We start from the raw sequence: 27,654 nt of genomic DNA on the forward strand, positions 1-27,654 counted from the left end.
ACAGACATTTCTTTTGTCTTTATTGATCCTTATGGTACAGAGTTTTCTGATGCCTGCAATGCACTGTTAGCCTGTGTACTGAACTGTTAGACTAGAACAGAAATTCACAGCACTAGAATAGATGAAGACCTCGCAGGATTAACTTCTGAGCACCTAATGAGTATCTTCAGGTCCAAAGCAGTGCAAAGAACATGAACCCATAAGGAGCTGAGTGCCCTCTTACACGATGTAGAAAGAGCGCAGCTGAAGTTGGCACTGAAGAGCAGGCAGCATGACAAGATATATTTGAAGGAGATTATTCAAACAGTGGACAAAGAAAATAAATAGCAAAAAAGTGTCCTGCACACCCGTGACATCAGTTGTATAGACACTGGTCTATGCTTCCATATCATGCCATTAACCATTACTTCCATAACATTAACCTCTTACTTCTAGTTATCTTTGTATATCACAATGGCACTCAATCATTCCAGCTGGTCTAAAGAAAAGCAATTTAAAAAAACAAAGATGAAAACTATGTGTGCATTCAGATGTGGAGAGGAGGAGTGGGGCTTTCTTTTCCTCCTTGGAAATCTAAAAGAAGCTGGAATATGATGAGCAGATTTTCCATTTGCTAAAGCTTTTTCTATCTTCAGGTGCCCTCAAACATGTTGCTAACCCCTTTCCTCTCCAGGTGTTATGTGCTAGGGATCTACATGACTCTCACTGGGGATAAGAAACTGCTAATTACAGAGGGTATGAGCTTTTATCAGTCATTCTGCACAGAAAAGAATAAAACCCTCAGTTCCTAAGCCCAAATTCACCCTTTCTACACTAGGTTTGAGATTTTGTTTGGTTCCTTGGCAGCAATCAAATTTTCTCAATTTAAACTGTTAAGAATATGATTCTGCTTCTGGGCATTACTAACCGTTACTTAATAGATCCAAATATGAAGTCTTTCTCTAAGGTCACTACTTATCTTATTGCCCCCCCCCCCCATTTGTTTCAGTAACAGAGACTACCACCTCTTTTTGAAATATTGTTAAGGCTATTGTAAAGGTACATTTTTTACCTTCCTGACCTGAATTACAGTTCCCCATAAGGATCACTTAAATTTGTCCAGTTTAGTAAAGCTGGACCATAACGCTTCCAAGTTCTCTCTACCTCTTTAATTTTTCAGCCCTACTACCAATTTTGTCTTTGGTAAAAAACACAAAGACAGTGACAATCTTCTCAATGTTCTATTGGCAGCAAAAGCCTCATGACATCTCAACCATTTACCGGAATGATTAAACACTATTTATAATACAGAACATGGGTTTTTGTGAATAGATTCCTCGATTTACAGTCTGCTGGATATTGAGAGGTGTTGTTATAAAGGTCAGCCAGAGCTGAAAGAGTAACTGCTGAAACATAGATTGGCTTCTTTGACTGTGCATCTTTTTTTTTTCTTTTAAACATTTTTAGAGAACATTGATGATTTATTTTAAAATGACCCTAATTCAAGGTTATGCCAACAAGACAACTGTCTTTCTTTTTGATTTAGATGTTCCAATCTTTCCTTTACGCAAAGACTATGTTGGTTTCCTTTCCTTTATAAATAATCTTGCTCCCAGAGCTTCCAGCACAGATTCGCAAGTTGTTTCACAACCAGGTAAGTGGAGGTTTACTAAATCTATCTAAAACTCAGAAATCCTGTTTGGAAAAAGTAGAGAAAGATTCAATATGATTTGTGGAATGAAAGTTCCAAATTTCTAATGATCCCTTAATCTTTCAACTTGCAATCATTCCTTTCTAATGCAAAATTTCAGCAGGAGTTTTATGCCTCTTTTACAAAGCTTAAGTCAGATTTTCCTCTCTACCACCTGAAGAACTTCAGCTATATAGTAGGAAAACTTCCACTGAAATGCTTCTTGGATCTCTTGGATACTGCTTTCCTTGCTTCATTTCAGTTTTTTCACTGCATCAGCCAGAGGTTGCACATCTCTCAGAGACTTTCTAACTAGTCAACATTAACTCTTTTCTGGATCAGGACTGGGAATAATACAGGAAGTCCTAGTCCTGCCAATACAGCCTTGCAGCATTCGCTCTGCTGTAGCAAGACCAAACTCTGTTCTCACTTACTCTAGCATAAATATTGAGCAATTCCATTGATCTACCTGATATTATTATTGATTTTCAGCAGTTTAACTGAGAGAAGACTGTGTCCTTCACTGAACTGTAACTGCCAGTACTCTCAGATAATTGATCCTGCACCAGTTTGCAGCACCCAGCAAGGGAAGGCAGAGCATAGCAGAGGTTTCTCTGTTCTTGAAGAAGCTAGCTACAAGGAAAATTGGGGCAGAGTAAATGCCTGCATTTAACACACGCTATTGTAAATGCCTGAACCAACAATTATCTTCTTACTCTCCCTGTTACTTTTTTTAGACCAGAAGCAGAAGCCAAATGACACTCACACACACACATACATGCTTATAGTTCTGGGACACCTGTGAAGAAATGGAAATAGCTGCTCAGCCACGGCACCCTTGCCGTGTGGCTCCAGATCCTAATGCATGGAAAAGACAAGCTAGAATGACCTAAGCCAGAGGATCTTCATAAACCTCCCCCGCCTCCAGGCAACATGACCAGAGCTGTTTGGTGATTACAGAATACCTCTTTCAGTGAGACTTAAGCTACTTCTTACGTATAAGGAAAGCCCTGTCAGCACTAGATGAAAGCCAAAAGGCCTAGACTAAGACTAGAGCTTTACGTGGCCACTACTTTATGTGCAGGCAAATTTTTATGGGCTTGCAGAATTCAGGACTGAATCTCCCTATATGTTTGTTTTTCTATCCATTATTTCTCCATCTCAAACAGATGGGCAGGAATACAACTCTAAAAAGAAGCATCTCAAAGGCCTGTTTTCCCTATCCTGCCCCTATCCTATAGGTTTTCCCAGAGAAAGTAACCATATATTGAATTCATTCTTTACTCTTTTAACTAGTTTTACTTTTTAGCTTAAAGAGATGTAAACATATTAGCTCAGTGGCAAGACTAGAAACACTACAGAATTTTTAAGTAGCTTTCAGGAAGTAAGTTCCCATTTCTTTTATATATTGTCTTTCAATAACACATACTTGGATTTACAAGAGTATGTGCATAAATAGCAGTGAATGCAGAATAAATTCACATTACCTGCTTGGTTTATGTCATCTAAAAATTCAAAGTATTATTCTGATTGTTCCATCTACCTTTACTATAATTTTATTTGCAACTACTGGAGGAATCATTGTCAGAGAAAAAGATGGGTGGCTCCTAAAAAATGCCACGGAGGTCAGCTTTCTTTAGAGAAAGCAGACTGTAAAATTCCTCCCAAACACAGAACTTTTCTTTCAAGAAATGGTTAACGTTCTCTTGTACAGCAGATTTCCTTGATGCCTGTTGACAACAATATCTCTGATGGCACTGTTACTCGTATACTTAATGATTTACTGGAAAGAATAAGAACAGAGCAGTGACCTCAGGAATGTCACTTGAAGGCCTCTTGATTGATTTTTACAATGATTACAGAGAACTGTTTGTCCTGTATCCAAATTCACTGTTATTTTTCATTCCATGTAGAAAGTTACATTTATATGTAGGCTTAAAATTAATTTATTCTGGAAGTAAATAAGAAAGAATAGTGTAATAGAAGAAGACTATAAAGTCTGGAACACAGCAACTTTTGTTTCAGAAAAACATGTTTCAATCTACTACGATCTTAATAAAGAAGCATATATTTAGCTGGTGCTAATCATGGCAGCTTGTCACCGAATCACTCCAATGGACTGAGATGCATCTACACAAGCTGAGGATGTGACCCAAGGGTCTAAGTACATTACTTCCATAGCAATTACCTGCATTAGGAGCAGCAGGATTTTTCTGTTAGGTAGATTATGCTACTACAAATTACAGTAGACTAGTAATTATATTTCTTAATATATCATTAATTTACAAAGCAACAGCAGCTCTGTGGAGAGATTTTTAACTCCATGTGCTTCCAAAAACATAATTTCCCATATTCACATCATTCCCATGTTCCCCTGCAAAGACAGGGGAAACTTTCACTGAATTTCATTCCCTTCTCTCATAGCTGTGCATTAAATGACTGGTAAATGTTCCCCCTTCCCTTGGCACAGCATGTTTTTTGCACTGGTGGGAACGTCCCTCCAAAGTGCAGATACTGCTTGTGGAAACAAAGCAGCAGTCACTAGTGCATTAGCACATTTACAGCCTTTGGTTTCCTCCAAGTTCTGCTTTTTCTCTCTAAAAATCGTTCATTTTCAATAAATTTATCCATCCACTTTGATATGAGGGTGAGTTGTTTCACTAAAAGTTTTGTGGGCATTCCATGTTTATGCCTCACTAAAAGGCAAGCATTTTAAGCCAACTATATAACCTCCAGCACTTGATACATTTTTCTTTTTTAGTTCCAGATATTTGAGATAACAGGATAGCTTAAAGTTCCAGCAACTGTATGTGAAAAATGCTATCATCCTGAGAAGTTAATCAATAAATGTTTCCTGACTTTTTGGCTTTAATTAACTTTTCTCACTGTTGTTTTAACATTCCTTGGCATTTCCATCATAAACATCCTAAATAATTCCTTTTCCTCTCTGATATTGCAAAAACTTTAAATATATTGAGAACTCTATCCATCTTCTCTTAAGTATTTTCACTGTTCTTGCTTTCAGGTTCTTTGCTGAAATACCCAGAGCTCTGCATAACATATTGAGTGAAGCTGCATTAACACTGTATGGAGAGAACTAGTCCTAGCCAGGAAAATAATCTGTATAGCTTAGATGCTTTGCTGTATTTGTAGTTGTTTGATAAAAAATGTGTCATGTTGACTATACCTAAGCTTAAATATGAATGGAGAAATCTGAGTTTCCTGAAGTCACATTTCTCCTTATTCATAAAACAAACATGCGGTTATTACTACTACTACTACTTATTATACAGAATTCTATTCAACATATTCATATATATGACATTTAAATTTTCAGCAAATGTGATTTACAGCCTAATTTAACTCTAGAAAAGCTGCTTGTAACAAAATCACAGTTATAACTGTGAGAAAGAATTTATTTTGTTGATAATTAGCTCAGTTAGTATATGTGTGGGTTTAGATACAATATTTTTCTGTATTTAGCTTGTATATGTATACATTTCCCCTTTTTTATATCTTTGCTGTTTTCTTTGTAAAGTACTGTCTCAATGTCAATCATTGTGAAGTTATTTCTAAAACAATACTAGACATTGAAATCATACAGGAAGTCTATTCATTATTCTGATGCACTAAATCTCCAAGCCGTACTGCAGTGAACACTCTGATGTAACAGCCATTTATCTAGGTCTGATGGCAGTTCACAACATTGAAATTAGACTACATGATGTCGTATATATCCGGGGCACATGCGAATAAACCAGAATAGCTGTAACCAGTCAGTAATAGCTGGCTAACTCTATTTTGTTGAACACTAGAGGGAGATCAAAGCAAAAGAATAAATGATCTCATAGCTTATGAATATTAATTGAAGTTGTTAATAAAACTTCAACTGATGATAAAATGAAACAGCAGGTATTATCACATCATATCTTAATTTTTTACCATAGTTTTCTCATGCTCTTATTTGATATTGTTTTACCTAGACTGTAACTTTAAAGGGGAAAAAAAAAAGCTTAGAAGGAAAAGGACTGTGCTTATATCAATACCTAGATTAATGCATTCTGTATTAAATTAGTTTTACATAGGACATATACTTACTTCAATGAGCTGAATGAGGTTTTAGCAACTGAAGTGTGAGCTATCTCACTCTTCTGTGAATACACAGTACCTTGTTCTAATGTGTACATACAGCAGTAAGCAGAGGACCATTTGTTTTACTTCAAGGCCTTCCCTAGAAAAGGCTCTTTCTGTTAGACCTACAGGTAAGCAACTGAGAGTGGTCACATTCAGATCAGAACAGAAATTGTTGCTATCACTCTTCTGCAATCACAAGTGCTGTTTTGCTCCGTGTTTCCTGCACAAAGTTTGTAACATAAAATGAGTATTTTAAAATGCAGACATTTTGGGGTTTTGTGTAAAAGCAAGTTGATCAGATGCATACTTTTACCCTCTCAGTTACTTCTGGGAAATACCTAGACCTTCTGTAGGATTCCCAGAAGAAAGGTCCTTAGGAACTTGAATAGATTCTTCCTAAGAGGAAGAATCTGGCTAATCAGGACCTAGCAGAGAAGTAACCCTGGCACCTGAAGTCAAAACCAAGGACCTATTATTCGTGCTGCAGTTTAGGCAAAGGGCTGTTACTATACTGTTAGCTAGATGGAAACAGCATGGTGTTGAGACTGGTAGGAGTGTTGCACCACAGTGCTCCCAGGGGGTTAGTTTGACCTAAGCAAATTGCCACCAAGTACCATCCTCCTATAGCTCCGACTGTTCCATATGGTAATACACTTGCAACTACCTCACCTGTCAGTACAGAGCGCTGCAGTCACTGCACTAACCTGCATACCTCGCTTTCAGGGTAGACCACGGTTTAAGGAGGAAATGTTGAAACATACTGAAGATTGGTATTGTTCTTTAGGGAAGAAGTGGGTTGTATAGGCTCAAGGGAGAGGACAGAAGTGAGAGGGCAGGAACAGAGAGAAGTGCAGACGGGGAAGGAGAGCTGGAACTGCGCCTTTCAGCAGCAGCGAGGTGCTAAGCTGGCTCAGGGCTTGCCATGAAACAGTGACCTCCCATCATGTCACCAGTCAGCTCTCTGCCACACAGAAAAAAAAGCTCCAAATTTTGCTTCACGGCTTGCATCAAAAAGGAACAATGTTAATTCATTAATGATATCACTGTGAACCCACCCACCAGCTTCTTATTTACAGTGTAAATGACATTTCATGTCTAAGGGAGACAAGTGATCATTTGGCTCTTCTGCTGAGCTGCAGCACCAATGCAGTGCACGTTCTCTGTAGCCACAGCAGCTCGGGTCATCCAGACACTCGTGGGAACAATTGTGCTGCCATTAAAGTTAATCAACAACTTCTCAGCTGCTTCCTGCGCAATTTGGGCCTGTTTAATAAATGGTAAACTTTGTAAAATCCAGCCCATGTGACGAAACTTATTTCTGTAAAGAGTTTAATGATAATATGCATTATAGCTAAGGATGTTTCACATATGTCCTGCCACTGTTCTTCAAAGAGGCTGGATTTTTTTATACAGGCCATCTTGAGGGACCTTCACCATTGTCAACCAGCAAGATTTTAAGTACTCCAAGTCAGCCACTGACTCTCACTTTATGGCCAGAAAAGCTATTGGAAGAGGAGGCAAAGCAGGCAGCTTTCAGGCTAAGAGTGCCCTTAGCAGCCTGCAAGTATTGTAGGTAATTCCTCTGACACCGTTACTTCCCACATCTGTGTGCTCTTTCTCCACTTACTTATTCCACTGGCTAAGCCCAGTCAGTAGACAAAAAGACATGGCTGTTTGTTAGTGAGTAAGCGTGGGGAACAGACTGATCTCATGGCTTACCTTCCTTGAACAGGTCCAGTCCCCTTTGTCTTCAGCAAAGCCATTTCTCACCTCCTGAAGAAAAATAAGTTGTTGTCCTTTCACTTGCTTTATAGCTTTAAAAACTAAAACTCCACAACAATGATTTTAACTGGTATGTTCCTTTCTCACATGTCTTGCACCCAAAAAGCTGGAAACAAGGAAAAAAAAGAAATTATCCATAGCTTTTGTCAAAAGTATTTTTATAAGAAATTGAATGGCTAGAACGGGAGTGACTGGGAATGTGTATGGCTCCTATCCACTGAACATGGGATTCGTGCTGTCATTTTCAGATAAAAAAGGCCATCCTAAGAAGCACAACAGGCAGCATGACCAATTGCTCACAGCTTGTCCAACCACCCCCAAAAGGGATTAACAGCCCACTATGACCAAGTTTTAGATGGAGAGTCAAAGTGAACAGATTTCCAGTTGCCCTGATGCCAGAGGTGCTTTTTCTTTAGACAGTGAGAGTTTTTACACTAAATACATTTTGGGATGAAATGCTTGCGATAATGACATCAGAAGATATTTGTTAACACATAGTGGGCTTTTTGGATTGAGAAAGGCTGTGGTATTTTAACTGCAAGAAGTATCTCTGTATATACTGAAGGTACTGTTAAGTATATTGCACATACTGTCTCTACAAAAACACAGCACTTACTCTTTTCATTTCTAATAAATGACTTTTTTTTCCCAAAAAGCCATTCAAAGATAGGGAATGAATACATTTCATGAGTCTAGAAACCAGTCATCATCTTTATATAATTGGCATGTTATCAAAGCTGGTTTGTGCAGTCCAAAAGCAGAAGGGACTACTCAATACCCTTTCAGTCTTTAGTTATAGCCAGCTGTTTAGAGAGCAAATACAGCTGCAGTCTCTCTAACAAGGGGAGCTATGGTTTTCCACTAAAAAATGAACAGATGGCAAAGAAAGCTGGCAAGTGATACAATATTTAAAGTATGTAAATTCTTTACTATATCATAAGGTCCTATCATGATAGTTCACAGCTGAAATTACTTTTAGGTACAACTAAAGTTGACCAGGCCAGTTTACTTAACATTCTGAGACTGAGGGAAGTATATTGCTTATTTGTTTAATGAATAAATGTTTATCCAATTAAAAAAAAAAATCAAGTGCAGACCTGATTGCTCCCAGATCTTTGAGGTGCTTCTTAAGTCAGTGCAGCTCTCCTGCACAGTAAACTGTATTTTCATTATCAGTGGATACTGGGCAGACAGAAGGGAATTTACCGCATGTCTGAGGTTAATCCCGCACATGGCGGAGGGCTCCCAGCAACCCCTGAGGCATTCCCAGCATTGTCACGATCTGAAGTACTGGGAATGGCTCTTAGCTGTGCACTATGTGGCAGCACAAACATGCTCCACAAGTGCCAGAGTGCTGTGAAGAGCCAAACCATAATCAAGGTGAATGGATACAGTTGAGAGGTAATCACAACTTTATTTGTTTCTGAACTCCCTACAATACTGTCAGTATATTTCCAGGTCCTGGTTTCCTGTTCCCCAGTTCCCTGCTTCATCTTGCTCTAGATTAATTACAAATTGAATAGAAATTGCTGATAATATTACAGATGTATGTATTTTTAGCAGCTCCACCATTGCCACCAGCCAGTTACCCATTTTCCTAGCTCAGGAGAATGTCTCCTTCTAAATAATGTTTCCAAATATCCAATATGACTGAGCTGTTGATTTCTCCCCCGAGGATCGAATTTAAGTATAAGACAGAGTGGGTTGAGGCTTTTATTGTTTTTGCAATATTCATAGCTAAATTTGCAAATGCTTTTCAAACTTAAAGGGTCTTTTTTGTTATTCAGTGCTTTTTCACTCTTTAACCTTTCTTGTTACAGTCAGGCAAATTTGTTTAGACAGTGAACAACCTGCAGAAAAGCAAAATGAAAATATTTCAGCCACTTCCAGCAAAAAACATTGTAGTATAAGGCACTTGTTTATTATTAAATTTTGTGTCCTGTTTTTAACAATAATGACATATAAGCACTAGCTGTGAAAGCTTGATTTTGCAGATACCTGTAAAAGATAAATCTGAAGTCTTTCAGAGTGTTGGTGGAAATCTCTTGCTATGTATGTGAATCCTTTATCTGGACAATATAGTGAGAAAGCAAACTGGCAAGGTACTGACAGTGGAAAGGAAGTCTATTACAGCCAGGTTGTCTCTGGTGGTGCAACAGAGACAAGAGAATATACTTTGTTTTTGTCTGATGATTCTTCATAGCTTTGTGTGGAAAGACCTTGGCTCTTATTTCAGTAGTCAGAGGAAATACGCACCCAACCACCAAGGTATTCCTGTGTCTTCTTTTCCACTAGCTTTTAGGACACATTGAGGTTACTGATCATGTACACAACAGATCTACAGCCCATGTGTAGTCAGTCTATCCCACACTGCTCAGAAGTGTTAAACCTCCACATGCACTGTCCGGGAGATTGGTACTAGTGAAAGGATCCTGTAAGCGAGGGATTTGCTGCAGATGTATAAATCAAAATGTGTAGATGGTTCCTTGAAGCACTGCATTTACTACCCATGCACAGCAGCATATAGGCAGATATTTCTGTCTGGGAAGCCCCAGACATCAATACGTCTGCACTCTCTGTGCACCACACTGAAGCATCAGAACAGAAGATAATTAGGAACACTTTTGACAGGAGTCTGCAATAACCATATATATGTGCTGAAATAAGAATGTCTGAAATAAGAACATCTTTTTCTGGCTTTCTATTAATTGTCTCAAAACAGCATTAAGCAATGTAGTGTAATCACTCAGGATTGTAATTATTCTAAAGCCTTTATAAAATCTCTGCTTTAACCAACTGCTGTACTTAACATGAAGTTATCGTAAGATTACAAGCACAGCTGTACCATATCATGCCATTTACAGTACTCTGTTTTCAGTGAAGCAGCTTTCACACTGGTCAGGCAGTGTAGTTCAGCAATATGAGTGTGTCAACAAAGGAGAATTATTGAAGCAAAATTTGAGAGAATAGTGGTTAAATAAATGCATTTTTGCCAACGGATTGTACTTTTTCAATCCAATTGAAATGAAATTTTGTTTGGATTGTCTGTGTTGACTTTTTATTAATAGTGAAAATTAAGTTGTTAAGCAGTCTGATAGATTAGAAATCACAAAACTTAGTTATGACAGGAGCTCTGAATATAGAAAAAACATTCCTGTACAAAGATATTGCTCAGTGTCTTTTCTTGATATGAATGCCTTCCTTCACATACTAACAGATCTTAAGACTTAATTATCTTAACAAGTAAGTCTTAAGCATGCTAAGACTTAATTGTCTTTGGAAATGTCCAAATGCACTGCAGGGCAATATAGTTTATTTATTCCATTGCAGAGTCTTTGTTTTCAGATAAATATGGACACTTTCTTGAATGCTTTCTCTTAAATGAGGTAATGGCTAGATTCAGGCGAATGCATGATAGCTGATAGTCCAAGTCTCAGCATTTGTCACCACAAGTAACACCTTACTGGAAATCTTAGCAGATACCACTGGAAAACCCAGGTCAAAAACTTCTGTTTTCCATTGAAAGGTAGGCAAACTCATTCATCTGCACTAAGGCTAATCACATTCAAGCAGCAGTTCAGCTGCGCCCATTTCTGATATCAGTGACACTTACAGAGGGTTTTGTTTGTATACAGAAGTAAATTAAATTTTTGACTTCTCCTTTTGAAACAGGAAGTTTGACTATGAAAGAATGTCCAAAGGAATTTCAAGACTTAAAGGTATGACAGTGTCAACAATTAAGAGCTATATGGAACTTAAAAACAGACCAAGGGAAAATTTTTCAATTCTTAAAAAAGGGGGATATTTCAAATAGCAGCTGCACCTGTATTTCACAAGTGGGGCTATAACAATTAGAAGAAAATGTGGTTCCTATTGTCTGTGGATAATATCCAAGATAAATTACTATTACATCCATTTATACATTAATGAATAGCCTAAAAAGCCTAATCCTATGGAATGATTCCTATATGCTTTAATGGAATTTAAATCAGGATTATTGTGGAGAAATAGAAAGATCATCGTCATTCTAAAGTGGCGGGTTTGGCCTTTTAGATAGTTGTAAAATACAGCCAATAAGAGGTTTTTCTTTGAATCTTAATCTTAATTAGAAGTATGTTCATCAAATCAAAGAAATATTTCAATTTACATGAAAAGGCACTTTCTCAGTAGTAGCTAACTTGCCTCTGAAAACATCAGTATTTACAAATGTTCACATCTAAATTGAGGGCATTTTGTTTCACTGTCATCAGTGTGGTAGTAAATGTGTTACTGTCCTAGACAACAGCTTCTCATGGCATTGGTCTCATTTGTGTTTAATAATAAAGCAAATCTTGTGATAAATGCCGAACTTACTCAAAGAAAACAGCTGGGCCAGTAAAGACTGCCAAACCTTCAAAGTCTCTGAGATAAGTTTCAATAAACATGGGATGTGCACTGGTAAAGAGAACTACATGTATTTTTTAAAACTTCTTTGAACCTAAAACGGAAGTTCACTTTTTTTTTCCTCTGAGGCTTCATGAAGCTTGGAGGAGCTCTAATTTTATCCAAACAAACTTTGCCTCTCTCTAATGATGATATATGTTCATTCTATTCCAAAAAGTGATATTTAAAATGTCTATTTTTGACACATTTGTGCGGGAATTTTCTTCTTGATATTTACATTTCTATGTGTTTTATTCTAGGAGAAACCCAAAACATTTCAGTTAAGTCTTAGAATCGCCCCAGATTAAGAAGAAGGCTTCATCAAAAGAAGGATGATCTGACTGATAGGACAGCTTCAGAATAAAACCAAGCCTGATAAGCAACACAGAATCTTTCTGTGAGCGGAAGAAATGAGCACTGCGAGGCCTTCCAATGTGATCAAACATCCAGGGCAGACAAGCATTCCTTCCCTGGAAAATATAAGTGATTTCTCTTTAAATATCACTGACTGCACCCAGGTTGTGGTACCAGAAGAAGTTTTTTTCACAGTCGCTGCTGTTGGAATACTAGAAAACCTGCTCGTCCTTATTGCCGTCATCAGGAATAAGAATCTGCACTTGCCTATGTACTTTTTTATTTGTAGTTTAGCCATTTCAGACATGTTAGGTAGCTTGTACAAAACTCTGGAGAACATCTTTATTATCTTGTGCAAAATGGGGTACCTGACACGTCGTGGGGACTTCGAGAAAAAGCTGGATGATGCCATGGATTCCATGTTCATTTTGTCTTTACTGGGGTCAATCTTCAGCTTGTTAGCTATCGCAGCAGACAGATACATCACCATCTTCTACGCTTTACGGTACCATAACATCATGACACTGAGAAGGGCCTTGGTCATCCTGGCAATCATCTGGACGTTCTGTGCTGGCAGTAGTATTGCCATCGCCCTCTTCTCCTACGAAGTAGCTACAGTCATTCCCTTCACCATTCTGTTTCCTTTAATGATGTTTTTTATACTGTGCCTCTATGTCCACATGTTCCTCCTGGCTCGATCTCATGCTAAAAAGATTGCCGCACTGCCGACCAGTGCAGTCCATCAAAGAACTAACATGAAAGGAGCCATTACACTGACTATTTTCCTTGGAGTTTTCCTTTGCTGTTGGGCCCCCTTTGTTCTTCACATCCTTCTAGCAAGGTTTTGCCCACATAATCCTTACTGTGCCTGCTACATGTCCATTTTCCATGTGAACGGAACACTCATAATGTGCAATGCGATCATCGACCCCATGATTTATGCATTCCGAAGCCCGGAATTACGGAGTACATTTAAGAAGATGTTCTGTTGTACCAGGTCAAACTGGAACTGGTAAACTCTTAAGAAAAGATGAAGTTTATAGAAGTATGCCTATGAAGTGCTCTGTAACACCAATTTGCAAAGTTAAAAATACTAGTAATTATGCCCAAAGTAATACTACTGTTGTAGGATAATGCCAGTGATTTTCAGAGGGCTCCCAAAGAATACTTAAAACTACGTATGCCCGCATCTCTTTGCCAACCAGACCTCCAGAAATATTACTTAAATTCATTCTACTGATAAGTTTAATGTAATAGTTCAAAAATAACTGCAACTTAACTATCTTGTGTCATTTCAAAAAAATTCAAGTGTAAATCTTCTGCAGCAAGTATTGCGTTACCGCAGGAATGAGTTTATGCCAATCCATTTTGTATCAGTAATTTCAATTTAAGGCAAATACTGCTGCAAAAACCTGTTGCTTAAATCACAGTGAGATGAATTCTTGTTTCTAAACTGCAAATTTATGAGAAATCTAAGAGAAAGTAGTAAATATAGACATATGTTTGGCCTTTGCTGGCAGAGCAATGTCATTATTTTGTTCTTTTACATCTAGTCTCCCTAAAATTAGGCAATTAGTGTGCTCCAAGTTTCAAAAATAAAACTAGGCAACTAGTGTGCTCTAAGTAACAAAAATAAAATTTGCAGTATGAGTCCAAGAGAAGAAGATATTTTGATTTAAAAGCTATTTTTAGTGATTCAAGAGGAGTTTTTCCAACATAAAATCGTTGAGGCAGCAAAGACAGGTTTTGAAGTTTAAAACCCCAAATTCAGGTTTGGACAAGCAAAATCAATTGCTGAGCTTGCCAGGTCCCCTTTGGAAGTCCCTGGGCCAGTTTGCTTTAATAAAGTAAGCTTTGCAGAAATTGAAGGCATTTTGATTAAGCCATGACTTTCTAAGCATACTGCAACAAAGAATTCAAATGAAAAAATACCAGAGAGAAAATTCAAAGGCCTCCAAGGAAGTTAGCCACCTGGAAAAAGAATCAGCTAGCCAGACTAGAAGGATGCTACAAGACAGTTCATAATTTACAGGATCCTAGCGGGAAAATTTTGAATTGTCTCTGCCAAAATAATACAAAACTCACAAAAACTTTAAGAAAGAATATTTTTCACAGCAAAAAACTCTTGTCCAGCTAGAAAAATAAGAAAAGAAAAGGCTTCTAACAGCCCTTTGAACCAGTCCAGACCATATGCTAAGGAATTAACCTCATAAAAATTGAATGGAGTTATTCAGCTGCTCTCTGGAGAATATTTAGTAAGAGCCAGCCATGAAACTGAGACAGCCAAGGAATGGCTAGGACAAGAGGGAAAGGAAAAGAGAAAACCTACTAGAATTCATAGACAAACAGAAGAATTTACTTTGATGGTACACCAAGAAAACAAATAGGATTTTCAAGATATATGGAATATGGACCAAAGTATTTGGACGGAGTTAGGCTTACCAGTACAGGTGGAAGAAAGGAAATAAACCTGAAAGATTCTACAGAACTTAGCAAAGTAAATATCTTACATGAGAAAAGCGATTCTACAGTGAAAATTTAAAAACCTATATACTTATTACAAAAAAAGTCTCTATCTATAAAATGCAAGTTCAGAAAGGAATTCAGTTACAGTCATTCACCTATTTTACTTGAACAAGAATTTTTTTTCCAACAAAACTGAAACAAATGTAAAACTACTGTTAGAACTGAGCAAAAATAAGCAAAAAGATAACTATACAATATTAAAGATAAGTCAGAACAAAATACCTACATTACCATAATACCCTATGCTCACAGCTGATGAGCTTCAAAATGATAAAAAGATATTGGGAAGAAAGTTATGGTTCACACAGCCCTTATGTTAAGTCTGCAACACATAAAATATCCACCAAAAGCACCTTTCCTCTAAACTTTATTTTCCATCCCCCTCCCTAAACACTGATATGCATAAAAGAAGTGGCGCCCACTACACTAGAAGTCACTGCACCTTGTGAGGAAGTCCACTCTAACTCTATGTACACAGAATCTCCACATTCAGGCTGAGCTGTCCAAAAGTAATTTTTAATAAATTGTGTACAAGAAGTTAATACTTTCTGAACGTGGACAGAAAAAACACACATTCAGCGCTGGAGAGAGAAACATTCACGATAGGCTCATGTCAAATTCCAAACTTCAGCAGAAACTATATTATTGAAATCTTGTATAAAGTCCGCATTTCCCACAGGCTCCTGAAGCAGCTGAGCCAGAAGGAGACAGACCACTTCAACCATTGCACACACCAGTCTTAGGAGATCCCTCCAAACCTCACACCACTCTCACCATCACCCTCAGGGCCCTTTATTGCCCACAAAAGCCCTGGTCTCCACCCCACCACAATAACCTCTCTGGATAGTGCACTAGAGTTATGCCAGAGCTTGCCCCAGGAAAAGGAGGGGTCCCAAATCTCAGCCAGTGCCAGGACTTGGACTGCCTACCTGAGAAACGTGAGCTCAAGTTTCCCAGCCCCATTCGCTGCAGTACACCCAGCTTGGCTACCTTTGTGGAGGACCGCTTGGCTTGGGGAGACACTTGAGTTCAGGGCTAGGAAAGGGACAAGCATGAAAGCCCAGGCTGGGGCAGAGCCTGACCCTTAGACCATGCGGAGGGAAGAGCATCTCAGGATAAGGCACTGGCCCCCACCATGCCCAGCCCCACCAACCTCCCAAGAAACTGCCTTTTTCCCACTCCCCTGCCTCCCCAGCAGCTTCAAGGCACTGGGCCCTAGCTGGGATTGGCAGGAACCTCTTGCCACAGGCCCAGGCCCTCTCCAGGAGCCCTTGGATAATTTGCATGGGACCCAGACCACTCTGCAAGCAGCTGGGCTTGCTCCTCCTTTCTTTACATGCGTCCCAGCCTCACCCTTTGCCTGAGAACCTAAGGGCACCAAACCAGCTACAAAATCACCCATAACACAGGCAACATAGGTCCCACAACAAGCAAGACTGTTCTTTGTAGCCTATCCAGTCTAATTTGTGGAAACACACAAAACTACATCCCAAACATTTGTTCATGTCATGATGCCTGAGGAACACTAAAACTTACAGGCTGGAGTTTTGTCTTCAAACTGATCGCAGAAACCTGACAGCTGTTACTGTTAGACTTCATGTCTAACTAATACCCCAACAGCTAGCAAGATGGGGAAAAAAGCCATTACATAAGGGGATCTAAGATGAAGGACAGAGAAAGCAGACTTGTAAATTATGAGTAAGAGAACTGCCCATTGTTGCTCATTTTTAATGTGCTCAAGAAAACAGAACTTACATAGTGCCTTTGTAAATGCATAAGAAAGGCAGATCCTATGCATTTACAATAATTCCTAAACCTGTGGCAGAATTAGACCTCTAACTGAGCCCAAGAGTTGTATAAAAGAGTAAATATAAAATTCCAAAGACTCATACAAGATTTCTTTTTTAATTTTGCTCTAGTTGTGTTGGAATGGAGCATTCTTTTGAAAATTTTTCATTTCTGGGAAGGTGAGTTGGAAAGAGCACAAAATGGTCTCAAATGAAAAAGCTTCTAGGTAGATTTTGCTTTTTAAGCCTGCCAGTGTTTGTTGCATGTCAGCAGATGGGTAGATCTCCATATGTTATTTCCTAATTGGCTGAAAATTTGGCTTGCATTTTAGCAACTGTGCAGTCTCCAAGAAAATAAATTTTTCTGTTTCATTTACTAATTTTTCCATCTATTTCCTTGTGTTGCTCTTTGAACAGAGTACCTGATTCATTAGTCCTTGATTTGTGAAGCCTTCCTTGTCTTGCATTGAAGTTGCTCTTGAAACTCTACTCAGATATATTAATGTATAATTTCACACTGAATACTCTTCTCAGATTTTGTGACTTTCTTTCATCTGCCCACCTTTAAGTTACAAGTGTCTGAGAGCCAGAACTGTACCTTAACTTCGGGAGAACTAAGGGCATCTTGGATCCTACCAGAAACTGATAAGCCTGGAAGGAACCACCTTGGTTCCTGGAAAATCCAGCCCCATGAAGATCACAGGCATCAGCACCATGGATGCTTCATTCAATAGGGCCCAGAGAACTTCTCCACGTGCCTATGGCAACAGGACTTTTTCCAGTCACTTATTGCAAAGCCAGAGAAGAAAAGCTCCTCCTCTGTTTCTGTTGTTTTCTCTTGAACTGAACTTCATGTTTAGGAACTGATAAAGGCACTCAGGGGAATTAATTCCATTGAAACAGTTGGCATGCCAATGAAGGACAGACCTGCACAGCAGCTTAATTTTGTTCACAAAATAGCAAGGCAAATACAACTGGGACAAAAATCTTGTTTCCATGAATTATGATCCTGGGCAAGACTCAAAAAAGTAGCTGTCTCAGACTCCTGTTAGCTGAGGAAAACATTTAGTTCTTCAATCAATATTTAAGTACATGGAAAAGAAACTTGACTTGAAGTGTTGAGCACCATCAAAGGTTACCTGTTTATGCAAGCATTCATGTCCAAACACTTGACAACTAGGGCATTTTGTTAGATTAAAACTAGTAGGTCAAGAGCCAAACGTTAGCCTTCTCTTTTTTAAAATCATGAGCAAAATGCTTCATATGTGGCTAACATTGCAGGCAAGAAAAACAATAAAAGGGTCTTAAAATATCTATTTATCATGAAAGCTCATACTGTTTGTAATACTACTGAAGTACAATTATGTTCACAACCCTATACATTTGCTATAGCCTTGGAGGCTTGGAAATGACTATTTCAGTACATCTATACTTCCAGCCAATGCTTTTTTGAGAAAACTTTTTAAATCACATTTGAACTAAACTCTTCAAATGATACATATATTCAGACAGAATCTATTCCCCAAGTAGGTACAGGGTTTGTTCTTTATTTCTTTCAGTGTAGTTACAGCAGATAGATGGCCATCCATGAAGATATTATGTATTCATCATTCAATGGTGCTTTGATATAGCTTCGTTTGAAGTGTCACTTTTACAGAAGACACAATGCCATTGTAAGTTTCTGATTCAAAGAGGATGAGCTACAGTATAATTCTAGGGAAATGAGTAGCACTATTTAAGAAAGATTTTCACGTTCACTTGAAAATAGTTTTCTGATATCTGCAAATCCCCTCAAACTACTGGTATACCACAAAGATCATATTTTTGAACTGTCACACATAGTTTAACGAGAGGCCACTAGCTTTCAAGAAATTCCAGCTAAGCCAGCCAGAGGACAAATGCCTAGTAGGTAAATAAAATTATTTACTACTTTCCACTGAAATATTTCTTTTCACAATAAGACCATGAGATGTTTTGTTACACCGTATTCCGCTACTTCAGAGGCACCTTTACACTGTTGTTTTTTATGACTTTAGTCCTCAAACCATTATGCCTAAACTTTGTATGAACTGTCTGAGTAAACACAGACCTAGTCAGAAGTCATCTGCTAACTGAAGGAGCTTCTTCAAGAGGCCTCTGACCATCAGTCCCTGACCCATGATGCTGCAGTGCTGCTGGCTCCAGCCCCACCACAGCCCTGTCCCAGTCCAGCCATGGGCCTCCCTGACCCCAATCCCGGCCCCAACATACAGGCAATCACCCAGCCCAGCCTCAGCCCAGCTCTAGCCCCATGCTGCCTCTCCCACACTGGCATCATACTGAGCTTTGCAGGATTCAGAACGCCATAAGAGCCACTTTCCCAGAGCATCAAAATATGCAGCATGTAGTAAGAGCATTCAGTTCAGAATAACACTGAGCAGTTCAATGCAGCCTCTAAAGCTTTCAATAAGTATACCTTCACCCTCTTCAAAATACATAGCAGAAGTTATTCTTGCTGATTGCTCCTTCTTGACCTGAGCATTCTGTACTTTTAAATTTGGTCTCAGTATTAGGTGGCATTAAGAGTCCAGGGTAGATGTCTTCAAACTCAAAACTAGCTTCCCCATTCTAGAGACTGCTGCAGCTACCCCCTTTCAAGCCACCATGGTATTGTTCACCATGCTAAATATGTATTTGAATTTTCACTTGAATTTTAAAAAATTATCACAATCCCAAAACTGATCTAGAGTCTGCTCCACCAGTGTGCCTTTTCAGGCTTATAGCAGTTAACTCCACTGATTCAAAAGAGCAATGCAAGCAAAAACTAGATTGTGCTGAATCAGCCCCAGAGTTGCAGTCTGGAAGCAGAAATGCCACTTTAGTTCATAATTCTTTAAAACAGGAAATGAACACAAAAAACAGTAAGCATGAGAAATACAGCAGATGAGAATAGAAGTGACAAAGCCCGGGGTAAGGACCTGAACAAAGTAATAAAAATGCTTTTGGACTATTGCTTTAGCCACTATCTTCAATTTTCATTTACTTGAGAAATGAAACCACAGCCCAGCAATTTGGATAATCGCACTGTCTGGTCCAACAGCTAAATTTGTCTTAACTGCCAGTCTGTGCAAGGAGGAAAAAAGGGAGAGGAAAAGATTTACTTCAGCCCAGCACGTAGCAGTTTATGTCAGGGGGCAAGCTGAGAGGAACTGAGGCCTCAGATCTCTCATCTCCGCTTAGCTTCCTCTCAGATCACAGCAGAGCCTTTGAAAGGGGGGAAATTTGGATAAAAGGCAGGTCCTGGCTCTCAGACAAGAAGGTGGATGAAAGAAGCAGAACCTTTTAAGCGAGAGTTGGCTGGTTAATAGGGGGTTGAGATTGACAGTGTTTCCTATTAGAGAAGCTGGCACTGGAGGCTGTTAGAAGTCTGGGAGCAGGCCTAGGGAAAACTCCAGAATAGAGCCATTGAAGAATAATCCTTTTTAAAAATAACAGTTTTAAATGAACTAAATGAATTGTTCAATCCTTTTCTATATATGAGGGACCTGATTGAAGCCATTTTCTGGGGACTTAGGAGTATCACGGGCATGAGAAAGCTCATACAGCAGAGAGGTCCGAGGTCCCTGGGCTCCCAGGTTGGAAATACTACCAGCAAAGACCGGATCAGGCCAGGAAAGAACAATGAGGTGTTGAGACCTTGATGGGAAAGTAGAAGCAATTTCTAGGATTGGGTAGGACAGCATGGCAGTAACCAGAAGAAAGAAAAGAAGAGGTGGAGAAGACATGCTCATCTTACACTGCTGGAATTGAGAGAAATGCAAAGAGCTGAGTGAGAAGCAGAAATGAAGAAAGCAATGTCCAGGGTCAAATGGGAAAACAAAGGAACGTCAGGAGCTGAGTGAAAGGGGTGAGGACATCCAGAACAGGGTGGTGGTTCTTGTTTTGTAACACCAACAATCTTCTATTTTTCAGCTACCTTTTCTGTTCAGTATCAATTAATCCTACAAATCAGGACAATTGCAGTCTAGAGATCAGATGCAGTAGGACTGCAAGGACGGGCAAACCACAGGCGAATGAAAATGGCCTGAGGTGGAATAGTGGATTCACACTAGCTTTCTTAGCGATCACAGCTGGAGCACCCTCACACTGCCAGGAAAATGCTAATTTGGACTAACAGGCAATGAACCACAGATCATAATGTTACACTGTACATAAGCCTTTATTTGGACATCCACTTACCTTAAAGCACTGGGGTAAAATCAGTCTCCCCTTGTTCCAGCCAATAAGAGTAAGCTTTGCAGATATACATGGCGCTATGTGCTGGGTGCCAGCTTTCTGTCATCAGATAGCGAAAACAGGGTGAAAAATCCCTCTTACCATTAGAAGGCACTCCGAATTAAGCAGAGGGATGATGCTAAAGCAGCCTCAGAGGTTAGCACTATTGTCTTGATAGACAATAATTGCCAAAAGTGTCAAGTTAGTTGTCAAGATAGACAATAATTGCCAAGTGCCAAAAATAGACTGAACACTCAAGAATAATGTTTTATTCTGAAACATGCATGCCAGTCAGTTTTTATAACAGAATAATCCATGACAGCTGGGCACAAATGTTCTCAGAATGGTCCAGACCTTTACAATTTATCAACTGTTTTTCAAGATAAAATCTTGTTTCTGGAGCTATCAGTCTCTTGACATGTCAAAGGTTTTATTTTTCTAGCAATACTCAAGCGAGGTACAGAGAGGAGGCACAGACTGTGAGTAGTAATTTCTGCTTGACATATTAGTGTCAGAGCTACAGTACCACATGGCAGAAAGAGGACTCCCTGTGCTCCCTGTTAATATGACATGTCTGGGGCTGAATCATATTAGAATCAGAGTAAGTGTGGTGCTTCTGATATTTCCAAAATCACCTGATAACATATTACACAGTCATTTGAAACTCAGATGCTGAGATCTTGAAATACACTTCATGCATTATATCTATAAAATGCTTTATATCTGTTCCATAACTATCTTACAGTATACTTTTCTCAGTTCATTATCTTCCCAACAATCACAATCACGATCATAAATTTAGCTTATGATTAAAAATGCCTAACATAATACTTGTACTAACTTTCAACAGTTTATTCAAATGTTTGCCTTCTTATATTTGTAACAAAAAGTGTGAATAAAAGGCAACACTATGAAGAAAGATTCTAGGGCTAGACAAAATAAAAGACTTAGGTGGAAATGTGGTGCCTAAAACAGAAACGACTGCAGCTGTTTCTGCTTGCTGTGAAAGCAAATGCCCACAAACTCAGTGACACAAGCAACCCCCAGCAAACAGGAGACCAAGATTTACATTCTTGCTACACAGAACAAATTCGAAACCACATCTGCAGCCTTTCTGAAAAAAACTACTGGGTGAAGGGTTTTATGTAGGTAGAAAATTTTCTGATTGCTCTCGCTTGAAGATGTTCTTGGTGTGTGAGGAAACCAGTGCTCACTGGAGTGGGGGGAAGGGGGACTTGTGGATCAGGAGCTTCTCTGTGGGTCAAGGAGCTCTGCGACGCAGGCCCTCCTCTCTGCACTGCTAATGCTGCTTTGCTCACTTCAGCAAAAATGTGATGAAATGACTCCCCAGAAAATCTGAACTAGAACTCCCTCAGGCAAAAGAGAGCTGAATCCAGGCTTATCTACTTTTTGAGAGGTGACTTAAACATTAGGCTATTGCATAGCCTTACAGCCAAGACAACAATAGCATTTTACGAGATTATCTCCTACAGAGTTCCTTCAAAAAGGTAGAGTTTGCTCCCCTGCTCTTAAAAGACAAATTCAGGTATGTAGTCTCTACCCCACCAGGTCATTTGAGTCACTTCTCTAGTCACTGTGTTTGATATTTCAGATCCCATTTTGAGACACCTGTTTGTATCCATGCCCGGTTTGGAAATCCTTACACCTAAGCAGGCTTATGGATTACTCTCCAAGCACCACAAAAGCTCACTTTAGTCAGAAAGAAAACAGAATAAAAATCAACCCTCCACACTCCCTTCTCTCCTATGTGCAAAAAAAGAGCACAGTGAGAAGTTAGACCCCAGCGTGCTCTGTGCAAAATCAGAACTCAGTAGAAGCTGTTTGGCCTTTGCAAACTGTGGAGCACGAACCATTCAGAGGAGAGTATGAAAAAGGTACTACATAGCCCCAGTTCCCACCTTCAAGCTCACCTGCAAAGCAAATCTGTGAGAAGTGCGAGCAATCCTGCCTCCTGCTTACAAGGACGATCTGGTTTAGAACAAGTTAGAAAGTGCCACATTTTTGTAAAGAGCCCTTCTGTATTACAGTAAGTCTATGATGGAGAATTTCTACCCAGGAAAAGTCAGATATATTTAACTTTACCGAATGATCTCATATTGCCTGCAGTTAGCTTTCTCAAAGCCCAGACTCTCAGTTTAAGGGTTTTGGAAAATGTTTTCTTGAAATGAGAGGGAAAACAAAAGATCTTCTGAATTAAGACAGTCTGCTTTCTCAGCCCTTCTGGCTATGTTGATGACAAAGCCTCCAACACAAGGAATATGCTTTACTTCCTGACAGTGTTGTGAAACAAATGGCTAGAACAAGAGTCAGAAATAGCGTGTGGAGGTTCAAAAGTCCATCTGTACTGTTGATGCTAATGAAACTTTCATATCAATATTTTTGTGTCACAGATGATGCTCTATGGAAATGAAAGTGTTGTTTTTACATCACTTTAATACTTCTCACACTAATTTCAAGATGACACACACTTTTTTGTCCATCGGTAAAATTCTTCAATAAATATCTTTGCTCAGCTCTGCCTAATAAGTCCTGGAAAGGCCTAATAGGGCTGTTTTGTGCATCTGACTAGTTACCAATTTTTCTGCACTGGACTGCGAGATAGATGGTCTTATCTGTGAGCTCAGGTGCCTAGTGCACAACTTTATCAGTACAAGACAGCTGGAGGTGGAAGAAGCCTCTCCCACAATAAAGAAACCTAGTGTTTGCTAGCACCTGCATCTCGCTGTTTAACAGACCGTGTCTGTGTGCCATTTCTGAAAGTGGACATGGATAAAAGAAGCCATACTCTCCCAATTGCACAAACCTCTGCAGCAGAGTGCGGCAACTGCTGACAAGGAGGCAGCTAGAATTTCAGAGCAGGTGACGCAGAACACTAGCAAAGGAGCTCCTGGCCAATGTAGCTCTAGAGAAAGGCAAGGGAGCCAACTGCTTCATGCTAGCAGTGCTTTCTAGCAACGGTGAAAGCAGTGTTAGAATAATCAAGGGAAAAATTTCAAGCAGGACTGCAGTGTGGGTAATGAAAGCATTCCTTGACACAATAGTCTTACAATATTCAAGTAGCAAGAAATGAGAATAGACTACAGCTAGAATAGTAGGATTTAAATTTAAAACAGGATATAATTCAGGAGTGGAAAAAGAGGATATTAATTCAAACATTTCTGCTTCAAGCCTAGCAATCTGTGAATTACCTGAAGTGAACACTTATTTTTAAGATGTTTGGCTTTTCAAGGGTATTCTAGTATATTGAAGCTTGTATTTTCTGTAACCCCCTTTATCCATCAACACTAGAGACATTTTGCTGCCATTTAAAATAACTTCTTCAAAAATAGTAGAGTAGGCTTTCAATACCTGTTCTTTGCCGCTGCTGAATCTTCAGCCCTTTTCTCATGGCCCACTCACCTCTTTTTCAGTCTCCTGCAAGGTGAAGACAATGTTATTCTCTCAGACTAGCTACCTCAGAATTTTTTCTTTAAATGACATTACTCAAGTTTATTACAATAATATTAGCTAGAAAATAGGTCCCATCATTCCATAACAAAGAAACAAATTGAAGTGTGGGGAGGCCACATTTTGATCGCACAGAGGACACACTCTCATAACAGAGGTAAAAGCTCTCACATGCCTTCCTCCATAACAGTCAAGGTGGGCTGGACTAACACTAGTATCTGAGCCCCAGGATGGGGGATAGCTACAAAACTCTTCATCCCATCCTCACCATTGTAGCTAAAGGACTCCCAGAACTATGAAGTTTGTGATATTAACCACACACACCCACCATTAGCTCTCCATAGCTTAAAGGCTTGGTCTTTAAGTGAATTAGTACATGGAAATAAAAGACAAGATCATGATTAGCTGGAAATGAAAGACTGTATCAGGAAATAAGGGCCAGAATGCATCCAGTTTCTATCGCTGAGCAGGAAGGCAAGGGAACAGGAGGCGAGCCACAGGCTGAGACTCAAGGGAGAGAAAAAAGCACAGCTGTGCTTTCTTCAAACACGGTTCATCCCTGTAGAAAAGAATCTGAAGGTAGAAAAATCTTCACTACAACAAGCAGAGCAGTCAATTAATTAGTTGTAGTACCTGTCAGTGTAGACTGACCTTTGCGCAGGGATTTTGGCCCTTGGTTAAGTCACAGGAGCTTACTAATAAGATTGTTCTCTTTTTAACTCTGTCTTTGACTCTTTTGTTTTTACCAAAGAGATCTAGCAAGAGTAGTGGATTTACTGTGCAGAATTAATAGCCAGTACACCAGCTTCTCTTAAGGAATACTAGCATCCCTTCAGGAGAGAACTGCTGCAGCAAAACAATGTTGAGAGGAACGAACAGATACTTTGAAACAAAATTCCAAATATATGTTTCCATGGGAGCAAATTAGCTATAATATATGGAAGGATTGTACCCACACGTATTTTACTTCAGCCAACACTGCTTCCTCTCCCTGGCCACACCATGCTATCTCCATTTCAAATTTCTGTGCATATGTTCAAAATTCAGATGTCTCTCCTCAGCTGACTTACAGTAAGTTGGTGTATTACCTTTGGCATGTTTTATAGATCATTTGACAAGTAGTGTGTTATACAAGAACCACAGTTTCATACACCTGAAATAGAATTTTACCCCACAAGGCTGAATAGGGCAACACCCAAGAAAAACAGGTTAAGTCAAAGAAGAGCTTCACCCACCCACCGATGTCTTGCATTAGAGCAAACGTCAGGGAGAAAAAGTATGGGTAGACCCTATTTTAAGACATGAGGAAGCAAGAAGATGATAGCCCACTAGGAGAAGAGGAAGAATCAAAAAGGACAGCGTGTCTCTCCTGCTGTTGCAGAACTCAATTAAGTCTATCCTTAGCTTTCCAGCCTATGACCTTTGGTTCTGTATACAGATGCCTGTTGTTCAGTGCCCTTTTATTCTAGGAAAAAAAATGTCTTTCCCAACTCTCTCTCTCAACTGGTTGCACAAGTTTCCTATAAAAGAATTGAGCTATCACTCCAGTATGGCTTTAGGTCCCCTGGGAGAGGTCACAAGTTGTTGTAAGGCAGGGAGAGAGTGAAATAGCCAGAGGGACACACTCTTCACACAGCTTCTGGTCTAGGCAGAGACTCTCAGAAGAACACAGTTAAGAGAGCAAGCCTCACACTTTGATTTAAAGGGAATGATCTCTGCCTACGCTGAAAACAGCTGCAGAGTACTGGGTGACTCTGACATTTCACTAGTCATCCCACAGGTTTGTCTCCATGAGACTGACTGAGTTTTTAAACCACATATTCCTTTTCATCTATGCCGTTTACATATATCTGTGAAGTAGGATGCAGTTCCATATGGCTACGTTTGTGCATGTGGAAAAAAATTGAAAGGTTATATTGCCAGCTTAAAGTTTTGTTCAGGAGTTACAGATATGTTTGACTAACACCAATGTGTATCATTTGTCAGATGAATAAAGAAAAGGAGGATAAATAGATCCTAATGTTATATCATTATTATGTTCTTTTCCCACTTTAGGAGCAAAGTAATCCCCTCAATTAAACTGTACAAAAGTCTCTGAGATGGAAGCTGACTGATCAGGAAGAAAAAAGTTACATCTTTTGTGAAGGACACAGAAACAGTAACAATTGATGAGGCCAATGGGATCAAAGCACAAAGGACACTGAATATTTCCCACTAAGAAGTGGACATGACGGGGTGGTGTTCTTCAGTGGGCATAGGCACTTCACATCCTTGACCTTGGTAGAGCAGAAACAAAAACAAAATTGGAGTTGCCTTTTAAAACACTGCTGAGATCCAACATCTTGGTGATGACAGGAAACCTCTAAAGAATCTGAAGAATTATTGATTGGAATGCTGGAAAAACAGAATCTGAAATAGTAGAGTCAGAAGCTTCTTACTAGCAATTACAACTGCAGCTTTTATTTACAAAGGCTCTGTGAATGTGATGAATGATTATAGTAATGAAGATGTCTTTCATGTCAATGCTAGACAAAGAACTGCAGTCCCTGGAAAGGGCCAAAGTTTTTTAAAATGGAAGCATAAAGCTATGTCTTATTTCCCATCTCATTTTGGCACAGGTTTTTATTTGCCAGACCTGCTATTTCTATTCATCTCTTTAACGAATAGGACAGATTCACCATCAGTTACTACAGCCATTAGTTTTAAAGGCATTGGGTTTTCTGGATGGAAAAAGCACCTATTTTGCCATTGAAGGTAAGCACAGTAATAATTTTATGCACCTAGCCATGATAGCACTTGTTGATTTAAAGCCAAGGAAAAGGTTATTGAAAGAAATCTCTAGAATATTTTGCAGTCTAGTCAATATTTTGCCTGACCTCTGAGAGCTCTACTAATCACTTGCATGTCTTACCAAGTAAAAAATTAAGCAATTATAGTAATTAACCAAATAAAAATCATGGAAGCTCCATTAAAGGGGGAAATCTATTGCCTTCTATAAGATCCATCCCAATCTATAGTATAAACAGATACATGACATCTGGGGGAGTTCTCATGAAGGGAAACAGTTTTCTTTATCTTTCACAGGAAGATTTATTAAATCTACTTGGAGCTAAGGTCATCAGAAAACAATGAGTTCCTCACTTCCTTTTTGCCAAGTCCAGAGGAGTAAAAACCTGTTTCTCTGCTTAGTCATGTCAGATTGAATCTAAGTACTTGCACCGTCCTTATCACCATGGCAGCTAAATTTATAGCATTTTT

General features: G+C 39.2%; 1 protein-coding gene and 1 long non-coding RNA gene across 3 annotated transcripts in view; one reads left to right on the plus strand and one right to left on the minus strand.

Moving 5' to 3' along the window:
• Positions 1-24,347, minus strand: part of LOC135327344 (uncharacterized) — a 65,259-nt gene extending 40,912 nt beyond the window's left edge. Inside the window, exons 1-2 of one of the 2 annotated variants that reach the window (XR_010387458.1) lie at positions 24,298-24,347; positions 7,523-7,576 (exon numbers count right to left, since the gene is read on the minus strand). This is a non-coding gene — a long non-coding RNA (uncharacterized LOC135327344). Of the gene's footprint in view, positions 1-7,522; positions 7,675-24,297 lie in introns of those variants that run through there. The other variant, XR_010387457.1, reaches the window with a different exon arrangement.
• Positions 12,418-13,377, plus strand: MC2R (melanocortin 2 receptor). Its single transcript, XM_026094340.2, has one exon. The coding sequence runs from the start codon at positions 12,418-12,420 to the stop codon at positions 13,375-13,377; it is 960 nt and encodes a 319-aa protein (XP_025950125.1).
• Positions 24,348-27,654: the final 3,307 nt, after the last annotated feature.

The sequence above is a fragment of the Dromaius novaehollandiae genome, chromosome 2 (assembly GCF_036370855.1).
Source record: "Dromaius novaehollandiae isolate bDroNov1 chromosome 2, bDroNov1.hap1, whole genome shotgun sequence".
NCBI classification, from domain to species: Eukaryota; Metazoa; Chordata; class Aves; order Casuariiformes; family Dromaiidae; genus Dromaius; species Dromaius novaehollandiae.

Coding starts and splice junctions, on each gene's coding strand:
- MC2R (XM_026094340.2), top strand. CDS start 12,418: ATGAGCACTGCGAGGCCTTCCAATGTGATCAAACATCCAGGGCAGACA.